Here is a 19,019-nt window from a genome sequence, read left to right as displayed (position 1 = left end):
CTGGAATCTTCTACTCAAGATACTAAATTTAGCATTCAGTTCTGGCTGTAAGCTTCCTGGTAGTCAAAGGAAAAAGGGAAAAACAATCTTGATGGACATAAGATTCACATTGTTCATAAAATAAAACAAGTTAGTGACTCAGGAGAAGCCTAGTTTACTTGACATTGTTTAGACACTTCTCTTGTGGATCTTCTTGTAGGGAACAGTTAATGTCTACATCCCCACAATAAATACCGGTGCATTTTGTGTGACCTGTTTCTGACATACCTTTTAAAGCAGGCTGAGGGCCCAGGTCTGTACAGTGCAAAGGGCCAAAACAGTGCACACCATGTACAGAGCTCTTTGATGGTCCAGGAATAAAATGTGTGCCATTTGGACTGAGGTGACAGAACTAGGAATGGAGAAGAATAAGAGAGAGATATTTGGAGGATGTAATCCGTCTGGATAGGCACAGACACCTGAGTTGTCAGCACTGTGAATGCGTCTGTCCCAGGGGTAGGTGTCCCAGCCACACTCCCAGAGACCAGAGAGCAGCCAGATGCCTGCTCTGGGTTTCTGCTCCCTCTGGGTGCGGCCCTCTGGTGGAGCTCTTCCGGGTCTAAGGTCAGTGTTTCCTCCCTGAAGGCGGGCCTATCTGGGAAGCTAAATCCATAGGGGAAGGTGAGTGCTGAGTGCAGAACTGGAGTAAGGGTCTCCGTCATGCCCTGGGGAGATGGATCCGGATTGGCCACACAGATTGGCCCGCCTTGGGCAGGGCCCTCACGAGGATGTCCTGGTCTTTCTGGGCCCCCACCACCCTTTCCAGAGGTGTGCACTTTAGCTACTTGATTTCCTTCAATCTGACCTTGAAGTTAGTCTGTATCTTTAAGGTAGTTGACAGTGAAGAGCCCTGCAGACAGGTTTGGCCTTTGGATATGTTTTATCTGTTTTTTTTTTTTTTTTTTTTTTTTTTAGAGTTTAACTAAAAACGTCGAATTTTATGTAAGAGTCTGAATTCCCAGATTCTCTTGAAAACCTAGGAGGTGTGGGAGGACGGCGGTGGTATTGCTGGAGTGCTCCCGCCCCCTCAGGCGCCCGGCGCTCCTGTTTGGCCGCAGTCCCCACAGGCCTGCCCTGCTCATTTCCACCCTAGCTGCATCTTGCTGTAAGGTACCCCAAAAACAGTTTTACCGAGGCGGAAGGTACACAGAGGCAACGCATGCATTTTAGAGTTCAGTTTGGTGCGTTTACCTCTGCTGTGGATTATGTGATGATTTCAGAGTTGAGCCCCTAGAGGGCACTCTTACTTCTCTGTCCTAGTTTTGGGGGGTGTTGTATTGATGCTGCCAGTTCTCGCTGTATCCAGTTGTCTTAGTCCTTTTGGTGCCATAACAAAATAATACCCACTGGATCTCTCATAAATAACACATTTATTTCTTACAGTTCTGGATGCTGGAAGTCCAAGGTCAGGGTGCAGGTCAGTGAGGGCCCCCGTTAGGTCCTCTTTCTCCTTGTGTCCCCACCTGGCAGAAGGACCAAGGGGCCTCTCTAGAGCTTCCTTTATACGGCATCACTCCAGTTCACGAGAGCTCCACTGCCATGACCTTGTCTTCTCCCAAAGGCCCCACCTCCTGATGCCACCCCTTGTGGGGACGCAGTGTTCAGACTACGCCAGGTGCTCGAACTGCTTTTGGTGCCCTCCTCACCCACATCTGGGCACCTCTCCTCTTTCTGCCGTAGTAAGGTGCTTTTTAGGCTTTGCTGCAAACATTCTTAAGGTCTTTTGATAAAATGCTAATTATTGAATGCTAAAAAAAAAAGTACTAATTATAGCAACTGTCATTTGTTGAGTTCTGCCATATGCCTGGAGCTGTGGAGGGCTCTTTTAAAAAGCTTATCTCCCTCCCATGTAAGCAAGTTATTCCCATTTTATAGCTGAGGAGATGTAGGCTCAAAGCTGACATAATTTGACTGTTGTCAGGGAGCAGTTAACAGAGGGAATTTGGTGGCCTCCAGAAGGGCGTGTTCAGCTCCACCCGAGGGGGCTCTCGGGGTGTCGATTGGCAGAGCTTCCCTGAGAATAATGTCTAATGAAGTCTGGCGTATGATGGGGGTCTAGCAAGCGGAGGTGGCGGTGGAGTTGTGAAGGGCATTCTAGGTACAGGAACTGTGGGAACAAAGGTCCAGAGGCCTGCGGCTGGGGGGGAGGGAGGTAGGGAGGAAGCTTCCTGTGAGAGGGGCTGCCGAAGCTTCAGCAGGGCCTCTGATCTCGGCCCTGAAAGCTCGGGCTGGACTGCCTGCGGAGGAGTTCGATGTAAGATGTTTAAAAGATATTTTAAACTTTGCCCTGAGATGCCTCGGAGAGACATTCTTTGTTTTTCACATTTACCAGAATATTTCTGCTTTATTGGTCATGTTTGTTTAGCCTTCAGTGCCAGATTTCTTTTGGAGAGAAGATTTCTTGGTTAAAAAAATTTAGTAATCCACAGCTGTTGGTGGGGGGGCCGTTGAATGGCTGAGCAGGAGTCAGTCCAGCAGCTCAGAGGGTGGATCACCCGGGGCCAGGCTGGAGGTGAGGGGACAGTTAATGTCACATGGATTCTGCCCCTTAGTCTCCGACCTGCAAAATGTGATTTCGTTCATGTTCAGTCACTGGCCATGTCTACTTTGAAGATGTCTGGCCCCATTTTCTACCTCTTCCTGCTCCACTGAGCTGAGAGAGCAGTGTAGAATTAATATTGAAATCTGTTCTCTTTTAGACTGATTGAGGAGTTGAGGCTGTCTTTGAAGAGCAAAGAAGCTTTAATTCAGCGCCTGAGAGAGGAGAAATCTCAGATGGCGCTTGCTGCTGAGAATGTGTCGTCTGCTGCTCGCAGGGCTGAAAAGGAGAGAGAAGCCGCGGTGAGGCCATAGGACGTGGAGGGGACGTTAGTTAGCACCCCAGACTGCACGGGCCATGGGACGCACATGCAGGCCCCTGGCTCACCCACGGTCTGCTTCTGAATGCCATCGCCCTGTGGGCTGAGGAGCAGCAGAAACTTCCTGTCAGGGGCCTGGCATGTTTTTCCCCTCCAGCCTCGTGTTCACAGAGTTGGTTAAAAAAACCAGTCCAAACCCGCCTGCCTCTGTTTTATTATGTGTTCATTTGTTGTTGCCTGGGGACTTGATCTTATTTTCATCCTTTGGATTTTCTTAGGATAAAATTGTGTTACTTTCTCATTTCACCTTTTGTGGTTGGATAGAGGCGGGCTTAGGCCAGCTGTGGTCTGAAGCCGCAGAGGCAGTGGGGATAGGCAGCTGCCCTGTCTTGGGTGTGCCACACACAAAGGGACACCGGGTGCCCCTCATCTCAACCGCCTGGCCACCTTGCGAGGCTGGGATCACCGTCCCTCATCGAGTTTAGAAGCAGGCTCAGCTCAGAGATGTTGTTATATTTTCCTAGGCTCCAAGAGGTGGGTTACTAGTACCGATCCCAGACCTCCTGGGACCCCTCCCCACACTAGGCAGTCTCCACAGCAAGCTCTTTGAAGTGGGTGGGCGGGACCTGGAAGTGCAGGTAGGCCTAGTCAGACCTTCCCTTTCCTGTTGGACCATGGGTGCTGCTGCATGTGGTTTGTTCACTGTAGGGACCTTCTGGATGCTCATGGAAGTCTTGACTTCATTATGGAGCAGGATCTCCTTTGTCCCTAACACAGCAGTGACTTCCTTAGCCTCACCTATGAGTTTTAGGCTGTAATCAGCCTTTGACTCCTGCTTCTTTGAACCTCTGTCTCACTTCCTTGGCCCTGTTCTTTCGAAGGCCCTTTTCATTGTCCAGTCGCCCTTTGGTTTACTGTCTTATCTATGGTGATCATCTTATATTTTTCTTCACTTGGGTGGGACTTTGGGTGAGTTCCACAGCAGGGGGAACAGCAAGTAAATGAGGTGCTCATTCTGATTGTTCAGGGGAAGTTATTGGACAATGGGTCTCTTCTGGGCACCAATTAATGTCTTCTCGTAGGCTGCACAAGTGGAACACCAGACGGAGAGAAATCGCTTTGAAGAGAGGATCCAGGTATGTTGATACAGTTTTAAAAACGTGTTGAAGATTTATCTTTGCCTCTTGCTTTATTCTGAGTGCAGTAGATAATTCTGTGTGGCAATAGCTGTCACTCATTGAATGCTGCTGTCTGCCAGTCAAGCTTTAGGCACCGTGGAGAGGGTTTCTCAGTCTTTGTAATAACTCCGTGAAGCAGGCATGCCCATCTTGCAGCTGTGACACGTGAGGCTCAGAGCCGTGAGGTCCCTACCCAAGGTCATGGAGCTTGGAGGATAGTAGGGATTCAGACTTGCCAGTCTATGATCCCAAAGCCCTTGCTCCATGGTCCCTTAGTCTCAGCAGCCAGCATTTGTATAGCACCTGCCGACTTAGAAAGTGCTTTCACATCCATTATCTCATTTGATCCTTACGACAGCCTGGGAGGGAGGCAGTGGTGAGTGTCTTTAGAAATGAACTCAGACTATAAATGTATATGTTCAGTCTCCATCAAACCAAATTCTCTGCTCACGTTTGTAGCATTAAGGAATGATATTAATGATCTGTTATTTCCTCCCAAATAACTGGTATAGTTTCAAAGACTCTGATGTGACTGTATTCAACCTCCAGAAGGCATTGGAGTCCTTCCTGTAGGAATAGCTGTCATCTTCTTAACTGATCTGATCCCTTTCCTTTCACCCAGCCCTGTTGCCGAGAGCGGTAATACAGTAAGTTGGAGCTGATGCCACTACGTTCAGCTCTACTTGGAAACATTAATCACAGGCTGACAGGAATAAGATAGAATAACTGCATTTGAGTGTTCTCTTAAAGATATATACTGTGCATTTTGGTTGGAACACATCAACTTAGTGAATCTTTTTCTAATCTAATTTAGGTACTTCAGGAGGACCTGAGAGAGAAGGAAAGAGAAATTGCTACAGAAAAGAAAAATAGTTTAAAGAGGGATAAAGCCATTCAGGGTCTAACCATGGCATTAAAGTCAAAGGAAAAAGAGGTATGTCTGCTAGATCTCAAGTGAGATTTTTCTTTATTAGCTTCTGTGACTGGCCTGCCCTTCCCTGAATTTTTAGCTTTAAGGAAAAAGTTTGTAAAAGAGCTGAGTTGACTATAGAAAGTGGGGTAGGGACCCTTTAGTTAATTAGAAGTTCTTTTGGAATGTCTAATCCAGCACTATCCAAATCAAATATATGATTTACATATGTAATTTTAATTTACTAGTAGCCACATTAAAAGAAGCTAAAAAAAGCAAACATATTTGTCATATATACTTACTAATATATATGACAAATATTATTTCAACATCCAGTCAATAGAACAAAATTAATAAAGAGGTATTTAACATTTATTTTTTTATTTTTATTTTTCGTTAATCCTCACCTGAGGATATTTTTCCATTAATTTTTAGGGAGAGTCGAAGAGAGAGGGAAAGACAGAGAGAAACATTGATATGAGAGAAACACATTGATTGGTTGCCTCCAGACCAGAGCCTGGGCTGGGGCGGAGCCTGCAACCAAGGTCCATGCCCTTGACTAGAATTGAACCCGCAGGCTGACACTCTTTTCACTGAACCAAGCCTGCTTAGGGCTTTAACATTTTAAAAAATCTGAAGTTCAGATATGCTTACAGCACATCTCAAGTCAGACTAACCACATTTCAAGTGCCCAGTAGCCACATATTGGACAGTGCAGGTCTAATTTTTGGAAAGACAACAGAAGGTTGAGATAAAGGAGTTTTGGGGGGCAAGGCCAAGTTAGTTAGATAGGTACATGGGTTGTTGTCTTTGGGACCCAAGGTGGTGGCTGGTGATTCTGTGCTGTTTTCTTGTCATTGGTGTAGCAATCTTGTGTCTCAGTTGGAGGCACAGAAACAGAGAAGCATAATTTAGCTGTGCTCACAAGCCTAGTGGGGAAGAAAGACAATGAAGGTGTTATGATTGAGGGAAGTACAGGGGCTGTGAGGTGGAGCAGAGGGTTCCTAATCTGGATTAGGGTTGGGAAGGGGGACTGGTGCTTCAAGGAGTAGGTGTTTGAGCTGAATCTTAAAGGATGAGTAGGCGTTGGTTGGGAAGGAGGACAGAAAAGAGGAGGCCATTTCATACAGAGGGGAGAACATTGAACAGGCATTCAGTGGGGAAAGAGCCTGATATGTTTTTGTGGAACCAAAATCAGTTTGAGGTCATCAGAGCATCAAGTGCAGAACTGAAGCGAGGTGAGAGAAGAGGCTGGAGAGGTTGCCAGGGAACAGCGGTGGTGGTGGATCTATTCATGCTCCACTGCTTGGGTGACATTCCACTGAAGACTCTTAAGCAGGAAGGGTGTGATCACATTGCATTTTAGCCAGGTCTCTGCCTGTATCCAGAAAGTGGGTTGTAGGAAGGAGAGATTAGACGCAGGGAGGTCAGTAGTCAAGGTGAGAGCCACTTAATTCAGACAGGCTGAATTAGAGCAGTGGTCACAGCAAGCAGAAGTGGTGGGGTGGGACTAATTCAGGAAACAAAATTATAAACAATTAATTAAAAGTATATGACTAACTACTATGCTGTACAGCTGACACAAATATAAAATAATATTGAATGTCAACTGTAATTGAAAAATAAAATTAAAAATAAAAACACAACTAAAAAAGAAATAATTAATTAATTAAAGATTAGAAGTAAATTTGGGGAAATTTCATGGTCAGACAGGAATGGAGAGAAGGAGTAATCCAGGATGACTTCTGGCTGGCACCACTAGAGAGAAGGTCTTGCCACCAATTCTGCATGGAAAATGGAGGATGATGGTGGGATGGGAGGTAGTGATGGAAGTGATGAAACTTTTAGAAAGTATTGACTTAGAGGAGTATTGACTTTGGACATCTAGGTGAGATGTCCAGGAGACAGATAGATCTGCAAGTCTAAAGCTTGGAGAGAGCTCATTAGGCCTGAAGGTAGAGATTGGAGAGCCCCTCTTCAACAGATGTGAGTTAAAATTCCGAGAGTTGATCACCTTGTCCAAGGAGAATGTAGAGTGGGATAGAAGGCTGAGGATGGGACCACAGGGGGCATCAGAATTGAAGGTGCCGGAGAGGAAGGTACAAAGAAGACAGAAGAAGGAATGGCTATAGAAGAATGAAGCCAACCAGGAAACTGGTGCTGAAGAAGCTAAAGGAGAGAATGAGTTTGAGTAATCACTGCTGTCAGATGCAGCAGAGAGCTGGTTCCTAATAATAGTAGCTGTAGTTTGTGCTGGGAGTTCAGAGCCCAGTGGTGGAGCAGTTCTGGGTGCCGTCAAAGTCCAGTTGTGATCTTGCTGGCTATTGGCTGTCTCTGGGTAGATGGGAGTAGCCACACTAGGATTTGGGGGGGGTTCATCTCTATGGACAATAATAATTATAGTGACAGTATGAGCCAATATGATTTTAGCACCACTGCACGTTACCTCGTCAGCAATGCAAGGTTGGGTGAGCGGTGATATCTTCATTTTATAGTTAAGGGAATTGAGTCTCAGAGAGATTAAGTTTTGTGCCTTGAGTGATCCAGCTAGTAAACAGAAAACTAGAAATCCCACTTTCCTGACTTCAGGCTTTTTCTGACTGCAAAGCCCTTGATTATAAGCACAGTCCAGCAGTTAAAGCAGTTGGGCCATGCGGAGATGGGAGGAGCCCAGTTGCACACTTGGCTGCTAGTCCTTATTTTCACCCAGGTTGAAGAACTTAACTCTGAAATCGAAGAGCTCAATGCTGCCTTTGCTAAAGTCAAAGAGCCCCGCCAGAAACCAGAGACCCAGAAGTGCCTGGTAAGTGTTCACTTGGATGAAGAAGTTCTCTCTTTGGACCTTTCTCCTGCTGAGGTCAGGACTTCATAGCTGAAAGGAACGGAGGAATTCTCAGTGGTCTCTGATAACAGAACCATCTCATTCTAGTTAAATTGGCCTGGCCAGAGTGGCTCACTTGGTTGAACATTGTTCTGTGCACTGAAAGGGATTGATCAATGCCCAGTTGAGGTACATATGGAAGTCAGCTGATCAATATTTCTCTCTCATATCAATGTTTCTCTCCCTATCTCCCCTTCTTCTATCTAGTTATGTCCTCTGTGAGAATTAAACATGAATAAATAAATAAAATAAATTGTTTTGTTTTTTTTAAATTATTATCTAATGAACAAAATAAATTGACCAAAAAAGATCCAGTGACATAGAAACATGGAACAAACTAATGAACCTCAAAGGGAAGGCAGGCTTGAGGTGTGGGGGTAGGAGAGATTAACCAAAGAATTTACATGCCTTCTGCATAACCCAGGGATACTGACAATAGTGGGATGAAGGCCTTGGAGTGGGTGCGGAGTGGAGGGGGGTTAATGGGGAAAGAAAGGGGACACCTGTAATACCTTCAACAATAAAGATAAATTAAAAATAAAATTTTACCAATAAAAAAGTTCTTGTATTTCAAAAGGAAAAAGGTCATTATAAAAGTTACATACTCACTAAACTTAGAACATTTGAAAATACAGAGTAGTGAAGGAAAAAAGTCATCTGTGTTTCCATCCCATGAAAGGAAGTTACTGTTCACTTTCTGTACTTTCCCTTCTAGTCTTAAAAAAAGTTTTTTTTTTGTTTTGTTTTTTTTTACACAGTTGTAGCTTCCCCCTTCCCTTTAACATCAACACCGTAATATAAACATTACCCTGAGTTATTTCACAGTCTTCATATTATTTGTGCTGAATGATGTTTTTATCAGTCCCCTCCCCGCAAAGTGAAAAGGAGCACAGATTTCTTGGTTGGTTTAATGAGCTGTCTCCCCCCACCCGTCTTCTAGGGGTCTGAAGATTATGAGGCTGCTCTGTTGGAAAAGGCAGCCCTTTTGGCTGAGCTGCACTCAGAAAACCTCACCAAGAGTACAGAGAACCACAGGCTACGGAGGAACATTAAGAAAGTCACACAGGAGCTGAGCGACTTGCAGCAGGAGAAGGAGAGACTAGAAAAGGATCTGGAGGCAGCCCATCGAGAGAAGAGCAAGAGAGACTGCACTATCCACGTGAGCACCCCTGTTCCCTTCTGAAATAGCGGGCAGTGCAGCGGGCTGGGCCTGTTCCACATCACGGTTTTAGGGAGATTCACTGCAGAAAACTTAGAAAATCTGAAAAATTTAAAGAAGAAAATACTTCACTCCTCTGATCACTTAGAAATGACCAGTTGATGTCTTAACAAGTTGATGTTTTATTCCCTTTGCACTCTTTCTTCCCTCACCCACAGGCATTGGTATCAAGCTGAAAATGCAGTTTTGTGTCCATTTTTTTTCAGTTCTGTGTTCTCTCTTTGGTGTGTTGCTATGTTATGAATGTTCTTTAAAAATGTCTTTTTGTGTGTGTGTACAAGCATAATATTTCGTCACCCGGATGTGCTCCAATTTATGAGTGATTTTTTAAAGACTACTCTATTCAGCATTGGGTGTTAGCATCATAAAAGAAATCTCTGAACTTGGAAAGAAGAAAATAATTTATCTTTTAAAATTTTTATTGTATTTAAACTTAAGTATTCAGCTTCCCGAAAGTCACATCCAGATACATAAGCCTTCGTGGGTCAGGGAGGAGAGGGCTGGCGTTGGAGTAGTTAGTGGCACTCAGGTTAATTGGATTTCCTGCCCGGGAATCTGGGGCAGGAAGAATCAGAGGAGAGAGCTCAGAAGAGAGACTACAGGTATCAGAGGTTAGTTCTCTGGGGGCTGCTGCTGGCAGGAACACCAAGATCCATAATTTGAAATCCTGATGGTAATGCTGATGAAAGAATTGAAATACAATGTTTGTATAGTTCAGTGTTTCCCAAACTTTTGACATATGTGTTCCCCTTCTATAATTTTTGTAACGCTGAGTACCCCTCGTACTCATGAGAACGTAGAATTAGGTGCAGCTAAGCACGGTGCAGTGCATATCCCCACCAAACTCTTCCTGTACCCCTGGGGGTACGCGTACCACACTTTGGGAAACACTGGTATAGTTCAACAAAAACTTTAATGAACATTAGAGAGCAATAATGGAAATTTAGATAATTAAGAAATCGGCACCTACCATTCCAAATGAAATAACTCTTGTTTTTCAAGATCACCCTTCCATGCTGGCACAGCTGGACCCCCAGTCTAATCAGAGGCTAAATACTGGCAGTGTTCTTTGGTCACCTGGGGCATGTCCCCATGTCACTTCCCTTATCATGGACATCTCCCAGGTCACTTTCTCTGTTAGGACCTATTCCATGTTATATAGATTCCAGAGTAATTAGATTGAATGGTGCATACCCCTCACTGAATAGATTTCACATGATTACTTAATCATTTCCTCCTCTGTTGGACATTTTGGCTGTTTAAGTAATGCTACCGTGAACATCTTTGATCATTAAGGCATTTTCTCTCAAAATCCCTAGGTATATTCTGAGGAATGAGATAATTGGTACAGATATTTTGCACTAGTTAATCCTGCTGACAAATTATTTGTCCAAAAGGCTGGTCCAGTTTATGTTGCCACCAGCAATATTGTAGAGTACCAGTTTGTTGCTTGTCATTAAAAGACCTGTTCCCTGTATTTATTCAGTGTTATTGAACTCCAAATATACCTGGTGTAGATGTTGATGGAAATACAAGGCATGGCCTCTGAAAGTGTTGTTTTTCTAAGGAAGTTGAAAATGTTATACATGACAAAATGCAAAGTAGTTTGAAACCCAGAGCTAAAGAATGTAGTTTATATAGTCAAGTGCAGAAGATCCTTGTAGGATGGAGTAGTCAGGGAGGCCTTCCAAAAAATAAAAATTACTTAAGTTGATTGAAAAGAGTGAGGTCTGAATATTGTGCCTTTGTGGATTAGGTTAGGATGAGACTGGCCAGAGAGTCCTTTTATAGAGGTGCAGTTTTCAGAGTCAATTTTTATATCCCTCACAAAATTTTTAGGTTAACAAAACCTGTGGCATAACAGGTTGTTGTTGTTTTTTTAAGTTTAAAATGGTTTGTTTTCTTTCTCCTTCACTGCCATCATAAAAATATTCAATAACATTTGGATGGGAGAACATATAAATGTGTATATCTATGTATTCATATGTGAAATGTGTAATTTTTTTACACTGTCATTTACTCTTGGCAATAAATAACTAGATAACTATATCAAAAAGGTATTCAGCTATCTCTATTGTGAGACATTGTTGGTCCCAAAATTCACTTATTCACGTAAACTCTGGTGTTTTTAAAATAATGTTGGGCTGCTGTTGATAAAAAGCTGCATTCTTAGGCAAAAAGGGACATTTGTTGTAACTAAATTGCTGGAAGAATGGATGACTGGGACACTGCCAGGACTGGTCTCTGTCTCTCTGAGAGCTGACTTCTTTATTTTGTAAATTGTCATCTGAGGATATTTTTTCCAATGATTTTTTGAGAGAGTGGAAAGGAGGGGGAGGGGAAGAGAAAAAGCGAGAGCTATCGAGCGAGAGAAACATTGACGTGAGAGAGAGACAGCAATTAGTTGCCTCCTGCACCAGGGCTGTGGATTGAACCTGCAACCTAGGCAGCTGCTCTTGACCAGGAATCAAACCTGAGACCCTTCACTGCTGGGGCCAGCGCCCTGTCCACTGAGCACCGGCCAGGGTGAGAGGCGGTGGCTTCTTTTTCTTGCATCTGCTTCCTGCAGCCCTGCCGGCATCCCTGCCAACCCTGCTGGGATCCCATTTTCCCAGTTCATTACCTAGAGCACATGTGTCAAACACAAGGCCCGCGGGCCAAATCCGTCCCGCCAGGCCTTGCAATGTGGCCCGCACCGCGCTGTCATCACTGCACTCCGCTGCGTTTCCATCACAATGACAGTTTATGACTGTTCAGTAAACCATTCGGCCCGCGATTTAGGCTGGATTTTAGATTTTGGCCCCTTCTCTGATTGAGTTCGATACCCCTAACCTAGAGGAAGGGGCTCACTCTCCACTACCCCCGCTGTGTCTGTCAGGGCGGCCAGAGGAGTGAGATACCGAGAGGCCAGCTCGGGTCCCATGTCCATTCTTCTTTGTCAGAAGAGTGTGTTTGCCGTCGTCGTCAGCTTCCCCTGGAACCATGTGTTTGCTTGGAGGGGGATGAGCGAAAGCGCTGTTTTGGTTCATGGCACTGGGCAGACCGAAAGCACAGCTGTGCACTCTGAGTGCTTTCCTCAGGTGATCATGTCTGTGACTCAGCTTCCTAGCACCCGTGACTACTTTTCCATGTCACACGTATGTTTCTGAAGAGGTCATAGTGTCTGTGGTTTCTTTCTGTTTGTGTATGTTTTGCATCACAGGTATCTCTATTTACCTTCTGGTAATATTCTAAGAATTTGGTTGTGTCCATCTCATATGAATGCTTTAAGCCTGATCTTGGGGTCACTGGCTTGTTCAGATTCTGGGGAGACACCTCGGGGTGGTGTTTTTGCCTTAGGGTGCTGGGTGCGTGCAGAGGCAGAGCACAACCACGGGCCTCGCATGTCTCCTCAGCTTGTTCTGTTAACTGGAGCCCTTCCCTCCTGCTGGTGCTTTGGACGGAAACAAACAAACAGAGAACCAGACTTCTTAGTGTCTCTGCCCTGGCAAAGGAAAGGAACATCACATGTTTAGCAGGCCCTGCACTTGGCCCGGGGACAGCTCCATACTGAGATACAAACAAAGTACCACGGAGCACGGAAGAAGGAAGTGCTTGCAGGATCAGAGCAGGCTCTGGGGAAAGGAACTTCTGAACTGGTTCTGAAGTTCAAGTTTAAGGTTGTTAGACAGGCAAGGAGAGCAGGGGGGTTTTGCATGGAAGTTGAAGGTACAGAGGTGTGAGAGTGTATACTGTTTTGGGAGAAAACAAAATAAGAACATCCAGCTTAAAGTATTCTGGTTATTTGAAGTTTTAAAAATTGTAAATTCTTTTCAAAACATTTTCAGAGGTTTATGGATCATCATGAAATGAAAGGAAATAAAAAATGAAGATAAAGGCAATAGGGTGAAGGAAAATAAGGCGACCAGTGAGATGGAATCAGTAAGTAGAAATGCAGGTTGTGATGCCTGCCACAGTACTGAAGAGGGGACTGAACTTCAGCTGGTAGCTCCTGGCGGCGCAAGTAAAAAGGGAAATTCAGTTACAAGGTCTCCAGCGTCTGTAAGATGAACAAGTTAAGATAAAAGGACAGCCTTGCCAGCACTCAGGCCTGAGGGAAGTATTGCCTCTGGTGGGTTTTATAAAGAGTTCTCTGAGCAGTATACAGAATCTTTGACAATGCCCCATTCAATAAAAGCAATTTTGCACAGGGCCAGATCAATGTCATCCAAGTCGGTAAGCTTGTAAGCATTAAGTTAAGGTTTTCAGTCCCTGCGACTGTGTGTGGCTGTTTCCCATTAGGCTCATGTCTCGGACAACTACAAAGTCCGTGGGAAATACTGCGGCCCTGTTTATAGACGTGCCCGGACTCCAAGCCTCTGCAGTGGCCCCCTTCCCTGCAGTGCTAGATCCCATAGCATTCCCTGAATTCTTCCTAATGGTGAGCAATCAACTCTCGTTTGGATGTGATCAAACCATCCTTTGCTCAAGCCGAAAACATTATGGCCGTCTCACTGTGCCTGCTTTTTAAGCATTTCGGGGGAGACAATGCCTGTCTGAATAGAGGCATATGAATTACTGTGCCTTATTGGGCATGAACGCTGAGAAGTTTGGCCCGGAGAGTCATTTCTCGTTTGTTTTAATTGCGAGCCATTGCAGGGACCCAGTGCCAATTGACTCAGCATGTGTTGTAATGTTTGTTCACTTGTTTATTTAAGGGACACTTCCTGAGTACTACTTGCAATGGTGCAGGCACTGTGGGTAGGCTGTGGGGAATACAAGTTTGCTTTTTATTTTGGAAATGTTTTTACAACAAGGGAGGTCAAGAATTGAGGGCCTCACAGATATATCCCTGTTATTGTGTTATGCCTCCTTGTCACCAGAGGGATTCATACTCCTTTGAGGAAATTCAGCAGGCCTTCGCAAAAGCAAACAAAACACCCTGGATGCCCAAGTCATTGTCCTTACTGTGATGTTTAAAGTGCCCTCGTTTCTGTGGCCTGTCAGGCGGGCTGCTTGGCTCCCCACCTCCTTGCCCTCATATCTGTGACTTGGTTCTAGAGACATAAGGCTCTCCTTTTAGTGTGTGCATGCGCGTGTGTGTGCTTGTGTGTGTGCGTACATATTTGTGTGCATGTGTGTGTGCATTTGATGAAGGTGATAGAGTGGTACATCTTTATTTTAGATTTGCTATCTCTGGTTCAGGCGTTCTGTGTGCCATTCAGGGAGTGTGGGAGAGAAGAGCAAGTCCTAATCTTTTTCTTCTCCTGTAGCAGTAACGTATATTAGACATTGGGTTAGCCCTATTCCCCAGATTGTCACATAATGCTCTCATCTGTCACGAGGCCTGTCATCCGCTACTCTGACAAGTGTGTGCTTCAGTACCTGGGCACTTAGCTCTGTGGGAATGCCTTTGCTGGCTAAAGCCCAAAAATCTAATTAAAGTTGTACCTGCCACCCAGCTGGCTAACCCAGTGTGCTGTGACAGGAGCGAGTTTTAATTTCAGGGTAGTTCAGCCTGAACCCCTCCGGTTCTCACGTGCGTTTGTTGATGGGTAGCTCCAAACGAGGTGGTGACAGCATCCAGAATATCTCTTGGTGGACCGTAATCAAAACATGGCCCTTGGAGACAGTGTCTGGAGGCTGGCTGGTTAGGCTCAGACCACAGGCCCGAGGCAGTGTGGTTTTTACCCAGGGCCAAAATCCCCTTGCCTTTTTTTGTTTGTTTTAATCCGGTGTAAAGATTTTTAGTTGGTATCTTTGTAGAATCATGCAGTTTGAGTGTCCTATGTTGGAAGAAGCTCTGTCTTTGCAAATTCCTTCTTGTAAGAGAGGCAGAGACTTTGGAATCAAACTGGGTTTGAATCCTGGCTCCATCACTTGTGAGCTGTTAACTGTGAGACAGGAACTGTGCCTCTCCACACTATGGGGTTCATTTCTCTTCAGAAGACAGGCTAGTTGTAGGGATTCCAGGAGATACCACTTAGCATCATACCTGGCGCATCACAAATGATCAGTGAACAGCAGCTGTTTTCGTGATGGTGAAGCTGCCGCCTTGGGAGCTGGAAACTTAGCCATTTTAGTTGGTGTCTTTGGAATAGTGGAAAACAGGGCTGGGCTTGAGTTGGAATCTCAGCTTCAGCAGGTGTTAAGCCTCTAAGTCAGTTATTTAACCTTTCTAAACTAATGTTTTCTCCCCTAAAATGGGATTTATTATATCTATTTAAGGATTAAATAAATGAAGAATAAAATATAATGCATGAGAAAGCACCTACTGTGGTTCCTGGCACATAGAGATAGATGCTCAGTGTATTACATTCCTTCTCTTCTTTCCTCTTTTCCTGTCTTCAATTGTGTGGTACGTGCTGGCTTAGGACTTTGAATGACAAACCATTGGCTGCTAGAATCTAATAGACATTGTTGACTAATAAATGTGGTCTATCTTTTACCAGTCAAGTCAACATAGCTGAAACTCTTCTTGGTCACCACTCACCTCTTCTCTGAAGAAAGTGCTTCTCTGTTCCTGTCCCACTGATGGTTCCCTCCGGAAAGGGAGTCAGAGCTCTTTGGAGTGACAGACTCGCAGCAGATCAGTGTCTCACGTGTAGGGCTGCTGGAGAAGCTGGTTTCAAGGCTGTTCCCATCAGTGTTCATATGGAATTGCTCTAAGAAAGGCTTTTCTGATCTTTGGGTCTTATTTTAGGATTTCTGTGCCAGGCTCTGACCTGGGCACTGGGAGTCCAGGACAGAATCAAATCAGATAGAGTCTCTGAGAGAATCTCGTAGAGAAATACAATAGAAATGCAGGCAAAGAGCCAATGCTAAGTGCTGATAGCGGGATGGGCCATATACTTTGGGAGCACAGTGCTAAGAGGGGAAGGGAAGGAGGGAAGGCTCCACTGAGGAGGTGGATTTGAGTTGAGGCTGGCTGGGAGGTACAGATGCATTCCCAGAAGAGGGAAGGCCCGTGCAAAGGCGGGGGGCCTCAGTGAGCATGGCACAAGGGGAACAGTAGTGGGGGCTGCAGGAGGGGCAGGAAAGCTCCATGGCACCATCCAGGTGGGGTTTAGAGAGGTGTGGTGCCTGGCCGCTGCTAAGGGACTCAGCTGGGCCTTCAGCCCTGCACAGCTTCCTTTCCTTTGTTATAATATTTCCATCTTCCTGGGGAAAGCTACATGGGGCTCCTTGCTCGGAACTCCTGTAGTCCTCACAGCCAGAAACCACATGCTGGTTCTCTGTGACAAGCGCTGTCTCCTTCCAGTGGCTTCTGTTTATTTATTTAATTTTTAAGCATGTGGCTTCTTTGTTCAAATGAACTCTTCTGAAGAACAAACATATAAAAGTAGAGCTGCTCAGGGTGAAGTGAGGGAGGAGGCCTGGTACTCCCCCCTTCCCCACCATGCCCTGCTTCTGCCACAGCCCCCAGGAGCACGCGGCTCCACAGAGGGGGCTTGGACGCCTCGTCTCATACCAGTTCTGGGAATTCGCACACCACTGAGTTCCTACACCTCATTAAGATTTTGGAGAGGTTTCCTTTGTATATTTAAAGGTAACCACTGAGCACTTTGACAAGCCTTTTCACAGCGAACCTGATAAAAGTAGAAACTTGATGGATGAGAACCTTCTCATTCTCCATCTGGCCAGAGATAAAACAAACTAGCTGACTGGAGAAGGAAGTGAGAGGGCCTGGATTTCATTTCTTTTCTTTCTTCTTTTTAAAAAAAAATATATTTTATTGATTTTTTACAGAGAGGAAGGGAGAGAGATAGAGAGCCAGAAACATCGATGAGAGAGAAACATCAACCAGCTGCCTCCTGCACACCTCCTACCAGGGATGTGCCCGCAACCAATGTACATGCCCTTGACCGGAATCGAACCCGGGACCCTTCAGTACGCAGACCGACGCTCTACCGCTGAGCCAAACCGGTTTTGGCGGCCTGGCTTTCATTTCTAAGGTGATTCTAAGATTATAGGGATATTTCATTTTTCAAATAACCCACTTTTTAAAAATCAGTCTGTTCTAAGAGAGCCTGACATGCAAAGGCATCACTCAGCTCAGTGTTGGTCGAGAGTGTACCTGTGTATCTGATAGGAAAATGGTCCAGCAGGTAGAAATTGAAGCCACTCAGTTGATGCCTCAAATATAAACTTCTGTGTTTCCCCCCAAGTTGACAGCGTCAGTTTCTGGATGAACATCTAGTCAGATGATATGGATAGTTGGCCAGGCTTGGGCATTGCTAAACCTAGGGCTTCTTGGGCTCCAAATTGCTAGTTTAGTGAAAATAACACAAATAGACTTGGTTTTAAATCCTTATTCCACACCTTTTACTTCGGTTGCATTGCTTGAACATTCCAAACTTCTGTTTCCTGGATGGTAAAATCAGAGCATCTGCTTTGTAGGGTTGTTGTGAGTTGAATGAGGTGATGGTGTTTCAGGTGATGGTGTTTCTGAAGGATGATCACTGAGGGTAGAATAGTGAGGGAGGGCTTTGTGGAAGAGGTGGCACTTGGTTGGGTCTTATAAGATAAGCATGCCGACTCCAGGCAGAATTGAGGGAATTTATTTTATTTTTCTAGTTGCAGAAGACTGGGTGGATACAGTTGCAGGGCCTGGAGAGTGTTAATGAAGTGGTTGGGTGAGAGAAGGCTAAAAGGCAAGCTATTATAGAACGTACTGGCGGGAGTCTGGAATGATTGCTTTTAAGGTAGCTCCACTCTGCAGTCAACTCGGAGTCACTGAAGGGTTCGAGGCAGAGATGAAATGATCAAGGCTGAGTGTGTGATTTGGCGGGTGAACCCAGAGATAGAGCAGTTAGGAAGCTGCTGTGGTTGACCAGGGGTAAGTTCCGAAGAAGGCAGTGGCGGTGGGATGCGGGAGAGGAGGGGCTGAGTGTGCAGGGAGGGACACTTTTTCCCCAGTTCCTCAGCCTCTGTCCTTCTTCCTTCTTACTTCTAATACCCCCTCAAGGGAGGAGGACTGATTCCTCTGGTTATTCAGAGTTTTGCTAATGGGTGGGTTACAAGTTCTAGGTTCTTCCGCTTTCTAACTGCAGATCTCGCTTGGCCTGGCCTTTGCTGGGTAGGTGACTGGTTCCTGTAAGCTGTATATACCCTCCCCATTCACAAACACAAACACAAACAACTCTAGCGTTATCAGAAAACATATCTAGGTGTGAGATTAAACGCTCTGGGTGTGAGATTTTTAGTCTGCGATCATTTATGTTTAGCTCCTTTGGTCTGCAGGAGTTCGGGGCGGTGGGCAGGGCAGGGTTTGGCACTTGGTTCCACATAAAAGCACCAGATCCTCACTGCTCGTTTCTCATGTGCTCTGTATGGAGGCTGTGCTGTCCTCTCAGGCCTGGAGGTCCTGTTGGATGACAGGTGTGTGTGAGAGGGAGGGGGAAGAGTTGAACCTTGGGGCTGGGTGGAAGGTGATGCTGTGGTCACACAGAAAACCTGAGAACAGAGGTCAGCCTGAAGGATGTGTGTGGGGAGAAGGGGAGGTGGCGCAGGATCATTTCCTGTGCATCTGCTTCTGAGTGGCCACCCATCTTGCATTTTCTCATTTACCTCTCCAGGGACCCTAGGAGTTTGTATTATTATTCCTATTTACTGGAAAGGAAACAATCACGAAGATTTAAATTACCTGTTTTAGCCACATAGCTTTTTATCAGTAAAGCAGGATGCAAGGCTAGGTCTGCCTGTCTTCAAGACCTGGAATATTGAAGGAGGTTTGGGGAAACCACCCAAGATTATCAATTTTCAGTTCTGATTGTTTTGCTCAGGCAAGACATGCTGTCTCCATACCTCCCCTAAACATTTATTATGACTCCACTGGTGCCAGGCACATGAGCCTGTTGGCTGTCTTTGTGTTGCCATGGTAGCTGCTCCTGCTCAAGGCCACCTGAGCACACATTTCCCCATTCCCTGCAGTGGTCCTTTCCCTAAAGCCTCT

The 19,019-nt window shown here is 45.3% G+C and overlaps 1 protein-coding gene across 13 annotated transcripts in view; it reads left to right on the top strand.

The window, feature by feature from the left end:
• CDK5RAP2 (CDK5 regulatory subunit associated protein 2) overlaps nt 1–19,019 on the top strand; it is a 141,007-nt gene that overhangs the window by 35,718 nt on the left and 86,270 nt on the right. For all 13 annotated transcript variants that reach the window (XM_036432828.2, XM_036432833.2, XM_036432826.2 and 10 more), the window contains 5 exons: nt 2,739–2,880; nt 3,980–4,033; nt 4,890–5,009; nt 7,696–7,788; nt 8,807–9,025. In XM_036432828.2, the coding sequence (XP_036288721.1) occupies nt 2,739–2,880; nt 3,980–4,033; nt 4,890–5,009; nt 7,696–7,788; nt 8,807–9,025 (628 nt within the window). The remainder of the gene's footprint in view (nt 1–2,738; nt 2,881–3,979; nt 4,034–4,889; nt 5,010–7,695; nt 7,789–8,806; nt 9,026–19,019) is intronic.

The sequence above is a fragment of the Pipistrellus kuhlii genome, unplaced genomic scaffold, assembly GCF_014108245.1.
Source record: "Pipistrellus kuhlii isolate mPipKuh1 unplaced genomic scaffold, mPipKuh1.p scaffold_m20_p_12, whole genome shotgun sequence".
Taxonomy (NCBI): Eukaryota; Metazoa; Chordata; class Mammalia; order Chiroptera; family Vespertilionidae; genus Pipistrellus; species Pipistrellus kuhlii.
This window is presented reverse-complemented; position numbering and strand designations above follow the sequence as displayed.